The 15,204-nt window shown below is 41.8% G+C and overlaps 2 protein-coding genes across 4 annotated transcripts in view; one reads left to right on the top strand and one right to left on the bottom strand.

Moving 5' to 3' along the window:
* Window positions 1–4,559, bottom strand: part of LOC144527046 (STE20-like serine/threonine-protein kinase) — a 29,576-nt gene extending 25,017 nt beyond the window's left edge. The window contains exons 1-2 of the mRNA XM_078264882.1: window positions 3,719–4,559; window positions 1,884–2,048 (exon numbers count right to left, since the gene is read on the bottom strand). Of these exons, the coding sequence (XP_078121008.1) occupies window positions 1,884–2,048; window positions 3,719–3,868 (315 nt within the window). The 5' untranslated portion in view covers window positions 3,869–4,559. The remainder of the gene's footprint in view (window positions 1–1,883; window positions 2,049–3,718) is intronic.
* Window positions 4,560–4,574: 15 nt separating this feature from the next.
* stn1 (STN1 subunit of CST complex) lies at window positions 4,575–14,940 on the top strand. 3 transcript variants are annotated; one of them, XM_078264897.1, is made up of 10 exons: window positions 4,575–4,610; window positions 5,102–5,228; window positions 6,041–6,136; window positions 6,520–6,597; window positions 8,471–8,644; window positions 9,062–9,173; window positions 10,386–10,536; window positions 11,623–11,745; window positions 11,853–11,925; window positions 13,035–14,940. In XM_078264897.1, the coding sequence occupies exons 1-10, from the start codon at window positions 4,590–4,592 to the stop codon at window positions 13,190–13,192; spliced, it is 1,113 nt and encodes a 370-aa protein (XP_078121023.1). In that variant the 5' UTR covers window positions 4,575–4,589; the 3' UTR covers window positions 13,193–14,940. The 3 variants fall into 3 exon arrangements, with proteins under 3 accessions (XP_078121023.1, XP_078121042.1, XP_078121033.1); XM_078264907.1 differs by lacking the exon at window positions 4,575–4,610 and adding an exon at window positions 4,808–5,004; XM_078264916.1 differs by lacking the exon at window positions 11,853–11,925 and having other exon boundaries at window positions 13,035–13,193.
* The last annotated feature ends 264 nt before the right edge of the window (window positions 14,941–15,204 follow it).

Below are 15,204 nucleotides of genomic sequence, written 5' to 3'. Positions count from 1 at the left end.
GCTGTTGTTTTAATGGCTCTGCTGTTGTACAATGGCCCCCACAGAGTGGCAGCGGGCAGAGAGGAACCATGGGCCAGGGCTGTGGCTTCCTCTCCCACTTGTTTATTTGACATACACACAAATACATGGAGAAGTGTGTGCGCCTGCATATTTTCTAATCCATTCATGTGGCACAAAGGAGGAGGATGTGAGACTGTATATAATCTCACCTACATTTTTTTAAGGCCTCAAGGGATGAAAACATTAGCAACGCCGCAGCCTAGAGCCTAGAAACTGTTGCTGTGCAACTGAAATTGTAGCGCAACAGCAAAAGGGGAAGCAAACGTCGATGAGTGACACAATTTGGTATGCAGTTATACAGTAAGTCACCTTCCCAACCCTCCTGGGATTATGTTGAATAAAGCCTTTCATCTCCAGGCGGAAACATCCTGGACACTCTCTCCTCTTTGCACAAACAGGTGACACACAGGCCAAGATAAAAATCAAGAGACAACCTCTATCAGGCTGTGGCCATTGTTCAGAGGACAATGGGGAGGAAAAGGGCCGAGCGCTCACTGAAATGCAATGAAATTAAACACGCAGGTAATCATTAACGTTTAGACTGACCTGGCTTTCTTTTTAGATGCTTGTGTACATGTCATATGAGTCTTTGCCATGTGCATGTGGCAGAAAGTGTATGTGATAGAAATTGAAAACCCCCGATTACTGGGTTGGACCAACCTGTAATCGAACTCTGTCACAGAGTTTCTCACACGCACAGTTTATCTATTCATGCACACTTCCCTCACGTTCAGGCCTTTGGTATAATTCTTGTCTACTACTGGACACAGGTTCGCTGCAGGGCCAATGTAAAATGTGTGAAAACCACGAAAAGACGGATTCAACTTTTGGAGAAACTAAACAAAACATAAGCGCTTCACTGCCCAGGAATTTGTATAACAGCTGACTGTTTCCTGCAACAAGCTGCAGCACAACGCACAGACCCTCAGTCTCTTTTCTTTCTCTCTTTCTCCATGAAATGAAGCTGCCTTCAAGTGCGGTCGGAAATGTCAAAATTTATTAAAGAACACAACATGACGCCACACAAATGGGCCATTTAAGTGACACAACCCTGCGGAAAATTGCCGGATGACTATCTTTGGTCTGAACGCATCCTGATGCTCCAATGGTGTGACACATTAAGTTCGGACTATGTGTTGCAAGGAATAGAAAAACTTGTGGTAGTTTTTCCAAAGATAACAGATTATATAGGACATGTTTTTATTTGAAAAACTGGGCTATGGTGAAGAACGAAGGCATTTAGAAACAGGCTCAAATCAATAATAGATTATAAACTGGTATAATGATTAACAGCTCTAAAAGCTGATCGTTTCTGCTGCTGCTCATTTGAACCTTTGCCCCAAATTCTGATAATAATACAGGGGTAAAAAAAGGAACTTGCATACCATATACTGCAAAAGCCTTGCAATAATAGTACAGCAGTGCAGGTTGAAGGCATAAGCACAATTGTGCGGGCCCACTCTGAGCCCATTTTGCAATTTGCCAATTACAACAACTGGAATACAGAGTTTACAAAAAGACTCAATGCAATAGTATTTCTTCTGGGATTTTCTAGAGCGGATTTGCTGTGTGGGGGAATTTACTTTTACTACAACATTTGCTCTTGGTTTTGTCCATGTTTTAGACTGCACAAGCTGCACTGCTCAAAACATGTATTGTATACTCCATCACAATATCAAGACTGGTCTAATTTGTGTTTCAGAAAAAAATTGCATTGCTAAATCAAAGTGCCGTCTTAGGTCCATATGTTTCCCTGTTTGGGAGGTAATACAGAGGAAACACTGATGGCATTGTCTCTCCAGAGAGCTCTTCCCTCTACTCACCCAGAGTTTGCTCTCATAATAGAAAGCGTCGAGCAGTTTGACAATGTTTTGGTGGTCGCAGGAGGCCAGGATGTCAATCTCCACCATGTAGTCCTCCAACTCCTCCTCGGTCTTTGTGTCGATAACTTTGGCTGCAGCTAGAATTCCCGTGTGTTTGTTTTGAGCCTGTAAGATGAGAATGTTATTAGACTGTTTTTGTATGGCCAAAGGCAGCATGCAGTTATTGGCGTCACAGTCTTAAGTCTTGCTTTTCTTGCTTGTACTCTGGTGGTGATCTAGTTCAGAGAATGTGTTTTTGTTCTCATGTTACTGCTCAGGATGAACACACGTCATCTTAAAGACTTACAGAAGGCCAAACTTGGTTTATGTTGGACTTTAGGTTGTCTCGACCTCAGACCTGCAACAAACACTTCACAACCATTAAGAGGATCTAAAAGCAACAAATAAATCCTGTCTGCTTTGATGTAGGCCTGAGTAAAGTTAGCAGAACGTGAGACGTGTCTTGTTAAAGTGGAAATTTCTCATGTTTGTTTCGGCTTCTCTGCAGGCAGGATGTGCTCAATGAAGTCGCCCCAGCGATATGGGTTACAGCCACTTCCTGATGACCTGCCAGTATTCCGCGGTTAGCCATATACAGCCATTTTTAAAAAAATTACCCCCCCCCCATAATCTACTCATCTGTACTAAAGCAGACAGCTTGTATTTCACTATGAATCAATAGTGTGTGTGGACTATCCCAGTGATGCATCAGTGCAATGGGACATTACAACTGGTATGGCCCAAAGCCCAGACATACATAAGACTGCAATTTAGCATTTGTAGACTAAATCTCCTTCAACGTGACTCTGGCATGCCACTGCCAGTAGGACAAACATAAACTGCTTCCATGGAATTATGAATCATGATAAAATGATCTGTTTTGGTCTTTTTGTCCTTTCTTGAACAGTAGGTCCAGTCAATTGAGCCTTGCTGTTGGAATGCTGGGAAAATGGCAACCCGTGACTAAATCATTGTGCGAGAAGATTAGGCTTAATTTAAGCATGATACAAAGTAACACCAAGTCCAACTATTTCAAAGTGTCCAAAAATAGCATTTGGCAACAAAGAGCAAAACAGAACATGTAAGCTGAATTCATTAGCCACAGACTTCCTGGTAGAGCCCTCCTGTGTGATAACATTTACTGTCACTCATGCAAATTAAGCTTTTGGCTCCAGCTATGCATTAGGGTCAACCCAAACAATGGTACTATTAAAATGGTGACAAGGGGGTTGCTTTGACATTGGGGTCAGCTTTCTGAAAAAAGTATTTGGCTGGCTTGTTGGAGCTTCTAAAGATGAATCTAAACAACAGATATGATATAAACATCATCCACCAGCATCATAAAAGTGCTCCTGTTTGGAAAATGTCACATTTCTGACTGCTCTAGCCATTGTTTATACCTGTAGTTATATGACAAAGATGATGTTAACTTTGGTGCCATCAAGTCAGTTTCCAGCAATGAATGGATGTGATGACATGTAAACAAACTTCATAGGGAGAGGGATAGGAGTGTGAAGAGGGACCTCAGCAGTCATATTTGACATCTCTGCCACAGTGCTGGTGTATTGGTTGGAAGATGGTGGGTGGGTCAAAGCAATACAAGACTGAGGTGACACTGCTGGTACCTGATACCTTGTGTCAAGCTTCAAAAGGAGGATTGCTGGGTACGGAGATGTTTACAGGACTTTTTGAAGTTTTGGTCCATTTTATAAAAACACAAGTCTGCCACAATATAGCAAAAAGGGGGTTAAAGGCCACTGTCTACAAAGAGCAGCTCTGAAGGAGGCATTTCCTACCTTGAACACTTTGCCAAAGGCTCCATCTCCCAATTCTCCGATTATGTCCCATACTTCCTCTGGATTTTCATCTCTGCGCACGTGTTCATACTGTTTCTTTTTCTTCTCAGATCCCAGCTTAAATATTTTACGGAAATTAAAAAATGACATGCTGAAACCCTGGTCATTCAATTCGCAAGTTGACAAAGGAATTCAACTTTAAAACGCCAAAGTAGTGTCGGTTTCCTTGAACAGTTCACTTCAGCATAAGTCTTTGAAATAATATGTGTCCCATTAGTTATTAATATCCGCTTGGTCTGCACAGAGTGTAACAGAGTGTAACGTAGCTTTCATAATAGTTAGTATCAAAACCTAGCCTAGCCCTTGACACTGTTTTGGCCAGTCCAGAGAATAGCTCTTTCTCTTTGGGTCATTGTAAACCCCGAAATAAATAGCTAACGGTTGACGTAGACGTGTCCTAGAATTGAATATCCGCCTAAACAAGAGTTTATTTTAATGCAAAGTAGTAAGTGAAGCTCGTCGTTGTTCCAACTCCTGACGACCCACTGGCCCGACAACCCTGTGCGGTTCTTTCTCAACCAAAAGAAAACAAATGATGAGCAAGGCGTCCTCCCAAATAGTTATATTCCACAGAATAATTCATTAGTTTCCTCGAGGCTAAACGGGTACAGTTGGTCCGTACGTTAACATTAGCTTAAATGGTCAAACAAAAGAGTCATCTTTCCCTTGGTGTGAGACGGGTTTAGTAATCTAGCGGATTTAGTGTCTATGCGCGTTCCCGGGTGCGCGCAGCTGCGGTTCTTTCTCTGTTCGTGCTCCTCGTGTTTGACAGTTGGCGGGGTAATTTCAGTCTTCTGCTGCCCTCGTCTGTATGGGAGACCAAACACAAATGGTGCGGGGGATGTTTAAATCATTTATCATGATACAGTATCATATTTGTATCAGTCTGCTGTGTGCAACGTATTGGTTGTAGTATTCCTGCGTCAATATGCCACCGTCACCTCAACAAACACTACAGTCAAGTTTCTTTGTGTCCCCCCCTGAAACTACATGTCCCACACACCATTGCGAAACACGAACGCGCTGTACAGAAGTTAAGGACAGTAAAATAATATAACGCTTTTAAACATAGACATTTTTTTTTTCATGTTATACTACAATTGGGACCTTTCTGACAAGTGCATATATAATGTGCCACCGCAAATAACGTAATAACGTTACGTTTTTAACATGCGTTAATAAAGCGTCACGTGACCAATACTCGGGTTTATCTCAAGTACCCCACGGTAGCTAACGTTAGCTCAAAACATACATTTACTCCTTAGGCCGTTTCGGGGGGGAAATAGGTTAATAATCTGCTTTTGCTTTCATGATGAAATGCAGGCAGCTACGATGGATCCAGCGGAAGAGACCCCATCGATGTTGTGGGGTCTGGACCCGATCTTTTCTGCATTCGCCAGGCTGTACGTCAGAGACATCCTGCAGATGACGGAGTCCACACAGGTGCCAGGTAATAACACCCATAGAAACACAAGTTGTTTGATTTACTGACTGTGTTGAACCTTCACAAGCAACATTACAGGTCTGAATGTTTGTGCCCAACAACTAACTGAACATGAAGAATAATATCCTTAAACTATAACCTAGCAACTTCTAAATGAGCGTCAGTCAGCCAGTTTAGCTACTTTGTAAGTTCATAGCCACGTGTATCAACATGTTTTAGGTGTTTCATCCGGCATGTCGATACCTTATATGTTTACTGTTTTTGTTTTATTTCGTTTACCATTTTACATCAGTATCCTCACAGTGGGACTTGTCACTTGTTATTAGGTTTAACTCATTGACTGTATATAGGTTTACCTTGGCCCTTGAAGATCTTTATACGTTAATAATTATAATTATTTTATACAGTGACTGATGCCTAATGTTGACAATAATATAATAGTTGATGCCAGGGCTGGGCAATATATCAATATAAATCGATATCATGATATGAGACTAGATATCGTCTTAGATTTTGAATATCCTAATAGGTCATAAGGGTTGTCTGTTCCTGCTGCATTACAGTAAAGTAACCAGACCCTTCTGTCAGTTCTATTATTTGCCCTTACCCACTTAGTCATTGTATCCACATTACTGATGATTATTTATCACGGATCTCATTGTGTACATATTTTGTGAAAGCAACAATTGTCAACCATACAATATCGTCGCAATATCCATACCGAGGTATTTGCTCCAAAATACTGGTATATTTGATTTTCTCCACATCGTCCATCCATAGTTGATGCTTTATTATTTTTATCCACCCATGTCTCACAGGTATTTACTTCTACAACTCCCATCCGATCTATAAAGTTGATGTACTTGGGACAGTGGTATACAAGAGAGAAAGAGACGACTTCTTCTGTTATGGAGGTAGTCTTGCTGTGGCCCTGTGTGTAACAAAACATATTTTGTTTGCTGATATTTCAGTACATTTATTACACTAGCAAATACAGTATGTGTGTGTACTGTATGTATCAGTTATGTATTGGTATCAATAATAAAATTTATATTTAGCAATGGTCTTGTGAATGCTGGGAGTCATTTTTGGACCCACACAGAAGAGTGATATTCTTGCATGTTATGGATAGAACATTGAGAAAGTCTCTATCTTTGACAATGCCTTGGTTTATGTTTATACATTTCACAAACCGACACACACTCTCCTGTTGTATAAAGGCCTAAAAAATAACTTTGACTTCCCAATCTCCTCTCAAGCAAAAACTGATTTTGAGTATCTTTCGTTCTGTTCACAGTGGACGACGGTACTGGCGTAATAAACTGCCTATGCTGGAAAAATTACCTGTTGAAAGAGGAGGCGAATCCTGTTAAATGTGAGTTTGCATTTGTGTGAATCTCAGTTTTAGTGTGGTGGAATTTTCAGTACCACCATGTCATTGGTAAAACGAGACAAGGGAGAAATTTAGGTAACATCAGGTCACAGGTCAGGGGCCGAGAATATGTATTTGGCCATACTCCATCACTAAACCTGTCCTGTGTTCAAGTATGAATTTATGCGTGTCTCTAGTAGAGTGCGGGGCAACAAGCGCACGTTAACACAGGCACGCACCTACATAATAAGCTTTTTTAAATTTAAAATGTTCAATGCCTTATTGCGCTGATGTGACCGAGCCCGAACCGAACCCAAACATCATTTCTAAACATCTGTCCAAAGCCCGGCCCGGCCCGTAGTGTACCGCCGGGTCCCGACGGGCTCAGTTCGGGTATCCATCCTCTAGTCTGTAGAGATTAAGGGAGGCTAGCCAGCTGCGTGATAAGGGAATGTTGTAATCTGAGGCCGTCTGCTTTGAATGTTGAGGGAAACTGGCTAGGAGACCCCACACACACCTTAGCCTTTCACCCAGAGAGATCTTACCCCTTTTCCACCAAGGCAGAGCTGGTGCTGGTTCGGAGCCAGAGCCTAGTTTCAAATCGGTTCTTTGTTTTTCGACCACCAAAGCACCAGCTCCAAACCAGTAAAAGTGGTTCTTAATTAGCACCAAATCATTGCTGGGCCAGAAGTAAGAACCGCTTACATCAGCGGCTGGGGGCGGGGTTACCGTGACCAACAAGACGAACAGAAACTTGTGACCGCCATTTTTGAATTAGCAGATGAACACAATGGACGCGATTTAACAAAAACAGAGGGTATGGTCAGAGGAGGAAACGAGCTGCTTTCTTGCACTATAAAGGCGAGCTGCGCGAACACGTTGGATCCGCCGAGTTTGGATGCCAATGTAGGTACGCAAAGCCATGAACATCAATAGCAAAGCAACGTCCGCCATTGTTGATGGTGTGTTTGTGTTTGGCGCCGCCGCCGCGCTAACGTTGCTGGGAAAGATGAGACGTATACAGTGACGTAAGACCTGGCTCTGTGCTGGCTCTTTAGCCTGTGGAAAAGCAAACAAGTTCTTTGGAGGCTCGTCAGTCGAACCAACTTCGAACCGGCTCTAGCTCTGAACCAGCACCTGGTTCTTGTTGGTGTAAAAGGGCTGAACTTGCAAAACAACAAGATTTAGGTGAGCATTTGTGTTTGCGGCGCCTATGTTATAGCACTATTCATATCTTTATGTAACCCAAACTTGACGTCAGGCCTGTAACAATTATTACGTAAATAAATAAATTACGTCCAATCTGAGTTTTTTCTCGCACGACTATTTTGCAGCGGCTCTGTGCGGAGTTTAGCACCGCCCATGACGATTGTGATTGGTTTAAATCAATGCCATTAAACCAGAGCACGTTTTCCTCCCATCCCGAATGCTGTGTGGAGTAGCCAGACCCTCCTTCAGGGGGTTTTGGAGGAGGGTCTGACAAAGCGAGACTATAAGGCGTATGACTGGTAATGTGCCAAATTGTAATTATAAGTGATTAGTGGTCGGACTATATATTTTTATTATTATTTCAATTGTTAGTTGTTGGCACTTGACCCTATACACAAGGGGGCGGGGATATAGTTTGAAAAATATCTGTGCCTAACACATTGGAAATGCTAGAGCAGATAACAAAAAAATAAGACTCAAAAAGCTTAAAGACTAAACTTGCTGAAGAAGTCCAACTACAATCATTAGATCTGAGAAAAGTCTTTGAGCTACATTGAAAGCTTACAGTAGGTGGTACCCAAAATGGCTCGGGTGCTTCACCTAAACCTTATAATGGCAGGGAAAACCCTGCATTGTGTAATATCTTATATTATTTTATCATCTCCAGCAGGGGGAAAACACAGCGACGGGGCTAAGGAAGGCTTCAACCTAGCCACTGAACTGGAGAAGCTGAGACAGGCCCAGCAGAGCCGCTGCCATCTGGAGATCGGAGAGCTGCTCCGAGTCAGAGGGCCGGTGAAGACGTCGAGGCAGCAGAGAGAAATCATGGCCTCCACTTACTGTGAGTGCAGAGCGCTGTCCTCTGCAGGCCACAGTGGCAGTTTGATATTGAAATTCACCGTCCACTTTTACTCATTTACTAGTCTGGATAAACGAAAGTTCATTTCCAGGATCATTGCCTGACATCACGCTGGATGTCCCTCTCCTTCCGCTCTCTGTGTGTTGCCGTTCTCAAAATCTGTTCCCTTCAGGAAACGACAACAAATTTCAAGCTAGCAATCTACATGCTGAAAAGAGCTTACACACTGCCTGAGTGACACGCCCTACATGTGTCTGTCTTTCTCACACACACACACACACACACACACACACTCAACACCACCACACACAGCTCTTTTTTTTTTTATTTGAGAGTACACGCCATCCATATGCCCTGCCCATTCATCATGTGTGTATCTGTGTCCGTGTGTGTTCCCAGATAAAGTGAACGACCCGGTGATGGCGGTCCAGATAGCGTGGATGATGGAGGTTCCTCAGCTCTACAGACAGTGCTATGACAAACCCCCCCAGCTGCAGCCTGCTGCAACGGGGTATAAACATCCATCGCTTATCGTACCATTGCAGTAGATTACAACACTGTAGCCAGGTTTCCATCCAAATTGTTGTACATTTTAAACAAATTCCCAGAAAACTGGAAAAAAGACAATGCTTTATAATGCATTTCTATCCACTGAATATTAGCAGTTGGTGGGGTCTTAAAAAAGTCTTAAAAAGTCTATAATTGGCTGAAGAATTGTGTTCTAGGTCTTAAATCATTTTAAACAGGTCTAAATTATCTCATTGAAATGCTCCCGCAGCGCTTTACAATGTATTTTTTTTTTTTATATTCCATGGTGGTGTTCTTTCTTTCTCTACTCCAAATATAATTCGCTGCATTACGAATATAAAATGAGACCAGATGCTACTTATATTGCAGCTGAGTGCAAAGCAGCATGAGTCAGATTTTATTCTTCAGCTATGGGGAAGTGCAAGTTTAGCGATGTTTCCGGACTCTGACATGTACTTTTCTTGTTGTTTTTTTTTGAAGTCGTGATATAGGTCTTGAAATGAATTTATAATTGTCTTAAAAAGTCTTAAATTTGACTTGGTGAAACCTGCAGAAACCCTGAAGTTGTAACTGGTTCTCGATGCCCGATCTTAACTATGACATAACCTAATTAAATGAGAATCATAAAAGCTGGACGATGGAAAACTATGTAGAAAACGTGATGGAAATATGGCATTTCTGTTTGTTTCATGTATTCATTGGAGGAAAGTTACAGTCTCCTCCTGGCTCCACACAGATTTGATGTCTTTGGCCCGCCGCTGCCAAATTATTTCCGCCGTTGATTCAGAATGTCACGAAGTCGCAATTGCACGACTCTGTCGTCTGCTCCGCTGAACTCAAACGAACGTTGAAGTGTTGCCCCTTAAAGTTTAACTGTGTTTGTTTGTACTACAAGATGTAGTGAAACATAGCAGGTAGTAGCAATTAAAAAATATCACAAGATACATTGCAGTAAAGTACACTTCTTTACATGGAACCAAAATGAAAGCAGACTTTAATTTTCACATACATAGACAGGAAGAAAACCACAACTAAACAATGGAATGCATCCTAAGTAATTTATGAAACTAGAAAGTAATAGTAACAAGCTGTCAAAGTGGAACCTGACTCAATTATTGTCTATATCTAAACGTACAGTATATTTAAGCATTAGTGTAAAATTGTATTAAGACCATATTGTTTGTCTGCTGTTCAGTGACTCAGGCATCAGTTCCCTCAGCAAGGCGACGAATACCATCAAGGATTTCTTTAAGCAGAAGTCGGTGAGCAGGTTCAGACCCTATGATGTCCAGGACCTCCTGCAGCCTCTCATCTCCAGCCAGCCTCAAACAGCATCAGCAGACCAGGTACGCCCCAATAATAATACCAACCATTTATTTTTGAAGATGTGTGCGGTGGTGGGATGAAATGAAAAATAAAACGTCAAGGCTGTACTTGAAATGTCCTTCTCAGGTGAGAATGAAGAAACGAATAAAGAAATATAGCAAGGATGGGATTTCTAGCATAAAGGATAATTTGTATTCTTTCATTTTAAATGTATTTCTACACTTTGGTTTTCCTTCTTCCCACAAAAATGGACAAGAATTAATCACACAGATGTTTCCGCGTAGCAGTGCAATTAGGTTTGGGTACCTCTATATGTCGTAAGAATGGCCCCGGTTCCTAAACGACTGGTATCTACCTGACCAAATGATTTTGGTGCCTCATTTCGCTTCCACTTAAATGCCTGCTTTGCCCTCTGAGGCTCCTGAAACTGACGATACAGGCAAGAGAAGCATTGCGACACGTGACGCTAGTTAACAATACACTTAGCAGCAGGTAGCGTTAGCCTACCGTTAGCTAGTAGTTGGCTTAAAGACGGTTAAAATGCTGTAACCTAAACTGTCTAACGTGTGGCTGTATTTTACTGGAAAGGATTCCAACACCGCGACGTCCAACAGTCTGCAGCTAAAGACACAGAGGAGAATAGCTGCACCATGGCCATTGCTGGAATCTGAGATATCACAGAAACAACACCGACGTGACTTAATGGTGCATTCAACGTCATTGTAAAGTACCCTTCTGCCATCTTGTTGTTTAACAGCAATTGACTGGGGAAGTAACTTATTGGTATTACATTTTAAATGCATCGGTTTAGGCACCAGCACCGTTTTATAAGTATCGTTTAGCACCGGTATCAGAAAAAGATTTCCAACCCTAAGTGCAATTTCATAAAAGAATTATCTAAAACTGAAACAGAAGGCAACTTAAACTGTAATGGATGCCACACTTGTGTCCTTCTCTGCTGCTGTGTAATGCTTTATACCATCTCCACATGCTAATATCCATATATTGACTGTAAAAAAAAAAAACATTGTTAAAGCTTGTGCCGTATCAAATATACCTTCATTTCAGCTCTGTTGTGTTTATCATGCTTCTCTGTTGCTGTGAAGGAGCCTGTGGCGGGTCCATCCGCATGCCAGCAGCTCCGCCAGCTCCTGAAAGAGGCGCTGCAAATTTTACAGGACGAGGGTATTGTGTACCGCAAAGTCAAATCCCAGGACGAAGTCTATCACGTAAGAAACAGCAGAGATATCCTAAAGAAATTCTTCCCACTTCAGTAGGTTATTATTGTGAGGATTCATTATGCACAAGTCTGTTTGATGCTTATGTCCTTCTCCAGGTGACTGCACATGACACAGATCTACGCATAGCCGTCAAAGACATTATCAGGGAGGACTCACAGAGAGAGAAGTGTAGGTGCACTTATTCTTTTGTTAACTCTTAATTATTAATTAATGAAACACCCTTTGGATAGTTTTAGTTTGACTCACTGCCAATTTACTTTGTGGCAATATGTTGAGTATAGCAGTCATTACTCTCGCATTGCCAGCCTTATCTCCACAGCGCTGTGGAGTAATGTCTGGCTACACCACAGATACATTCTGGGATAGGAGAAAATAACGCTCTGTGTGATTGTGATTGGTTCTTTAAACCAATCACAATTGTCTTGGGCGGCGCTAAGCTCCGGACGCAGCGACGGTGGCTCCGCAAAGTAGTCTCGGGAAGGAACTTGTTTTGGACGCAGCAAAAGAAAACGCCACATAAAAAATGAATAAAGTTAACTGTTCACACAATACAGCAATATGAGCTTTTTTAAATTAGCTGGATACATGGTTAGACGTCATATTGCTCTTACCAGTTCATCACCGTGTGTACTTCGTCCGCAGCAATCCCACCAATTGATCCCAAAACGTCCCAGTTTAGAGAGTAAATGCCGTAAACATATTCTTTTTTAAATCTTTACAACCATTCCCCGAAAGAACCAAGCAGGCCTGCCCTGTTGCACGATCCAGACGTTCATCAAAACTTGACGTTTTCAGCGTTTAGCTTGCTAGCTCGAAGTTTGTTGTTGTTTCCCGAAGCGAAGGGAGTTTGAGAATGACAACACACAGAGAGTCGACATCCTTGTCAGAATGTACTTCCGTTGATCCAAACTAAGCAGTAATTATCATTCAGTTAAAGAAGTCAAGAATTAAACTTTTTTTTCTTTTAAATCTGCTTGTCAAATATCAAATTAGTACAATCACAACAATCACACCTACTTTGTCACTTGCTAATCTCTTTAAATTGGGGCTTCATTTAGATGCCTTTCTGTGATACTGCTTGTAAAATGGATTTCTCTTCATTCTTGCAAGAGTTTTGTAAAAAAAATAAATCCAGTAAAAATGCTTAATAACTGTTAGACGTAACGCCATAAATCCCAGTTTTGTAGTGTTGCTCTACCGTCTCCATATAACCTCGGTTCTCCTGGCCACATTACGTATACCTGTATGTTGACAGTTGCTTCCTCCTGTGCCTCTAGATGCAGAGAAGGGTTGCCACATCCTGCACATCCTGTCTGCAGTCAGGCAGCGCTACAGCCTCAACGTGAGCAAAGCGGCACTGGAGCTGGTCCTTAAATCACTGGAGTGCAGCAGTGACATCGTCAGCACCAGCGACAGCCATTACACTGTGTTTTAACTTGAGCCCAGTGGAGTCAGGAACCCAGTATTCCTGTATATACTCTGTGTAGTATGGCTTATTGCTCCTAAATGTGAGCGTCCCATATGTTTAAGTAAAATTATGCCATTTGATTTCCTTCGTTCATCCTGACTAATACTGCTATAAGTGTGGCATTTGCCAATATCAGTTGAACTGCATATTTGTTGTTGTTTGTTTGTTTGTTTGTTGATTATTTTAATGGGAATTTCCGCCTTTAATGATAGGACAGCTCAGACATGAAAGGGGAGCGAGAGGGGGAAGACATGCAGGACACCGTCACAGGTCGGACTCGAACCCTGGACCTTCTGCGTCGAGGAATTAACCTCAATATGTGTGTGCCTGCTCTACCAGCTGAGCTCACCGGCCACATATTTGTTTTATTTTAAGTGAGTGTTCTAATGTTAAATATTAAGTTAAAGATAAATGTGTGCCTTATATAATTAAGAAAATGGACATCAGGGAAGCTTTCAAGGCCACTGTGCACTGTTGTAAATATTTATGACAGTAGAAATGTTAAAATAAATAGGAAATAAATAACAGACCAGGCAACAAAGACAAGGCTCATGCATTACTGGATTAACCTTCTAGGGAGCCCTGGGGCAAAAAATGAGCTCCTGGGTCCCCATTAAGCCCCCTCATTCTGACCTTATATCCAATTTGTATCTTTTCTTTAAAAAAAGAAAACATGATACCATGTTTTTCTCGAGACAGAACAGCAACATATTTAACAGAAAATATTTCAAGAAGCAGCATCCACCTCGTCCACTTATCCACCCCTAAACCATGCCCATTTCATCCTTAATCTGAACTGATGCCCCCACCCACCTGGCTGGCTAGACATAGAAAAACTACATAAAATAAGCGTAAGAAAAATAGTGTTACATAATACTACTGGTAAATGCTATTGTTACCACCTCTGACACTAGAATTAAATAAGCAGTAACAAGCACATCATAATGCCAATATGCAACATGCACCAATATGTCATATCCTCATGTGGTTTTATAATGACTCAAATATGATGTGTTACTCATGCCAAGTATGCCACATGATGTATCTCTAGCATAGATCCTTAGAGTTTTAGTTGGTATCCAAAAAGTTGGATCCTACATTTCCCAAAATGTAACTCAATTGACTTCCCCTGACTAATAAATGTCTGTCAAACTCCATGGTGGGCTTTGTAACGCAGGCTTGCAGTTTAAAATGTGCAGTCTCTAAACCCAAGGCGAGAAAACATTTTCTCAGGCATTGGAAAGCTCCCTGCAGAGTGAACAAAAACATACTACACCGCTGTTTTTACGTGCTGAGTAGCACTCACTCACCATGATGACTAAAATAAGCTGTGTAAAACCTGGTGGAGTTCCCCTTCAATTACAAATGTATGATTTGCCTGAAAGCCAATTAAATAAATAGCCACAAATGAATTGCTTTACAATGAACTCTGGGGTCCCCCTGAGGATATGTGGCCCTGGGGCAATTGCAAACTTTGCCTAGTTGGTAATCCATCCTTGCATATTTAATTACAATAACATAAAGCAGCTGACACTCAGTGAAACTGGAGCTTTTAGGGCCCCCAGAGTCCCTGTGCCCTGGGGCAGTCGCCCAGTTGGAATTGCAGCCTTGGGCTCAAGGCTGATACTGGTCTGGTCTTAGTAAAGCTCTGAAAATCTGTTAAAGGTTAATGCGTCTTAGCTGTTTAATTTTTTGAAATAAATGACAAGAAATAACTTCAACCTCTCAATGGGCTTTTATTATTATTATTTTTTTTTTTTTATCCTCGTGCTAATTGTGTGCACACACAGGGGGGCAGTGTTTGGTCGTCAATTGGCTCTTTCATGTAGAGCAGGCTGCTGCTGATTGGTCGCCTGTGAAACATCTGTATCCATATCTCCAGTTGCTCGTCGTGTCTCCGGCCAGAAAGCTCAGCTCGTGACTCAGAGCTAGGAGAGTGTGATCGAACTGAGCATGTAGAGCTTCATAACCTCGCTGCC

The sequence above is a fragment of the Sander vitreus genome, chromosome 2 (genome assembly GCF_031162955.1).
Source record: "Sander vitreus isolate 19-12246 chromosome 2, sanVit1, whole genome shotgun sequence".
In the NCBI taxonomy this organism is placed as follows: Eukaryota; Metazoa; Chordata; class Actinopteri; order Perciformes; family Percidae; genus Sander; species Sander vitreus.
Note: the sequence above shows the minus strand (reverse complement) of the source record. Positions and strands in the feature narration are given on the sequence as shown.

Bases quoted from the DNA above. Each gene is read 5' to 3' on its own strand.
- stn1 (XM_078264897.1), top strand. From the start codon at position 4,590: ATGGGAGACCAAACACAAATG. The intron at 6,598-8,470 runs GTGAGTTTGCAT...TATCATCTCCAG, and splicing joins GGAGGCGAATCCTGTTAAAT to CAGGGGGAAAACACAGCGAC. The intron at 9,174-10,385 runs GTATAAACATCC...TCTGCTGTTCAG, and splicing joins CTGCAGCCTGCTGCAACGGG to TGACTCAGGCATCAGTTCCC.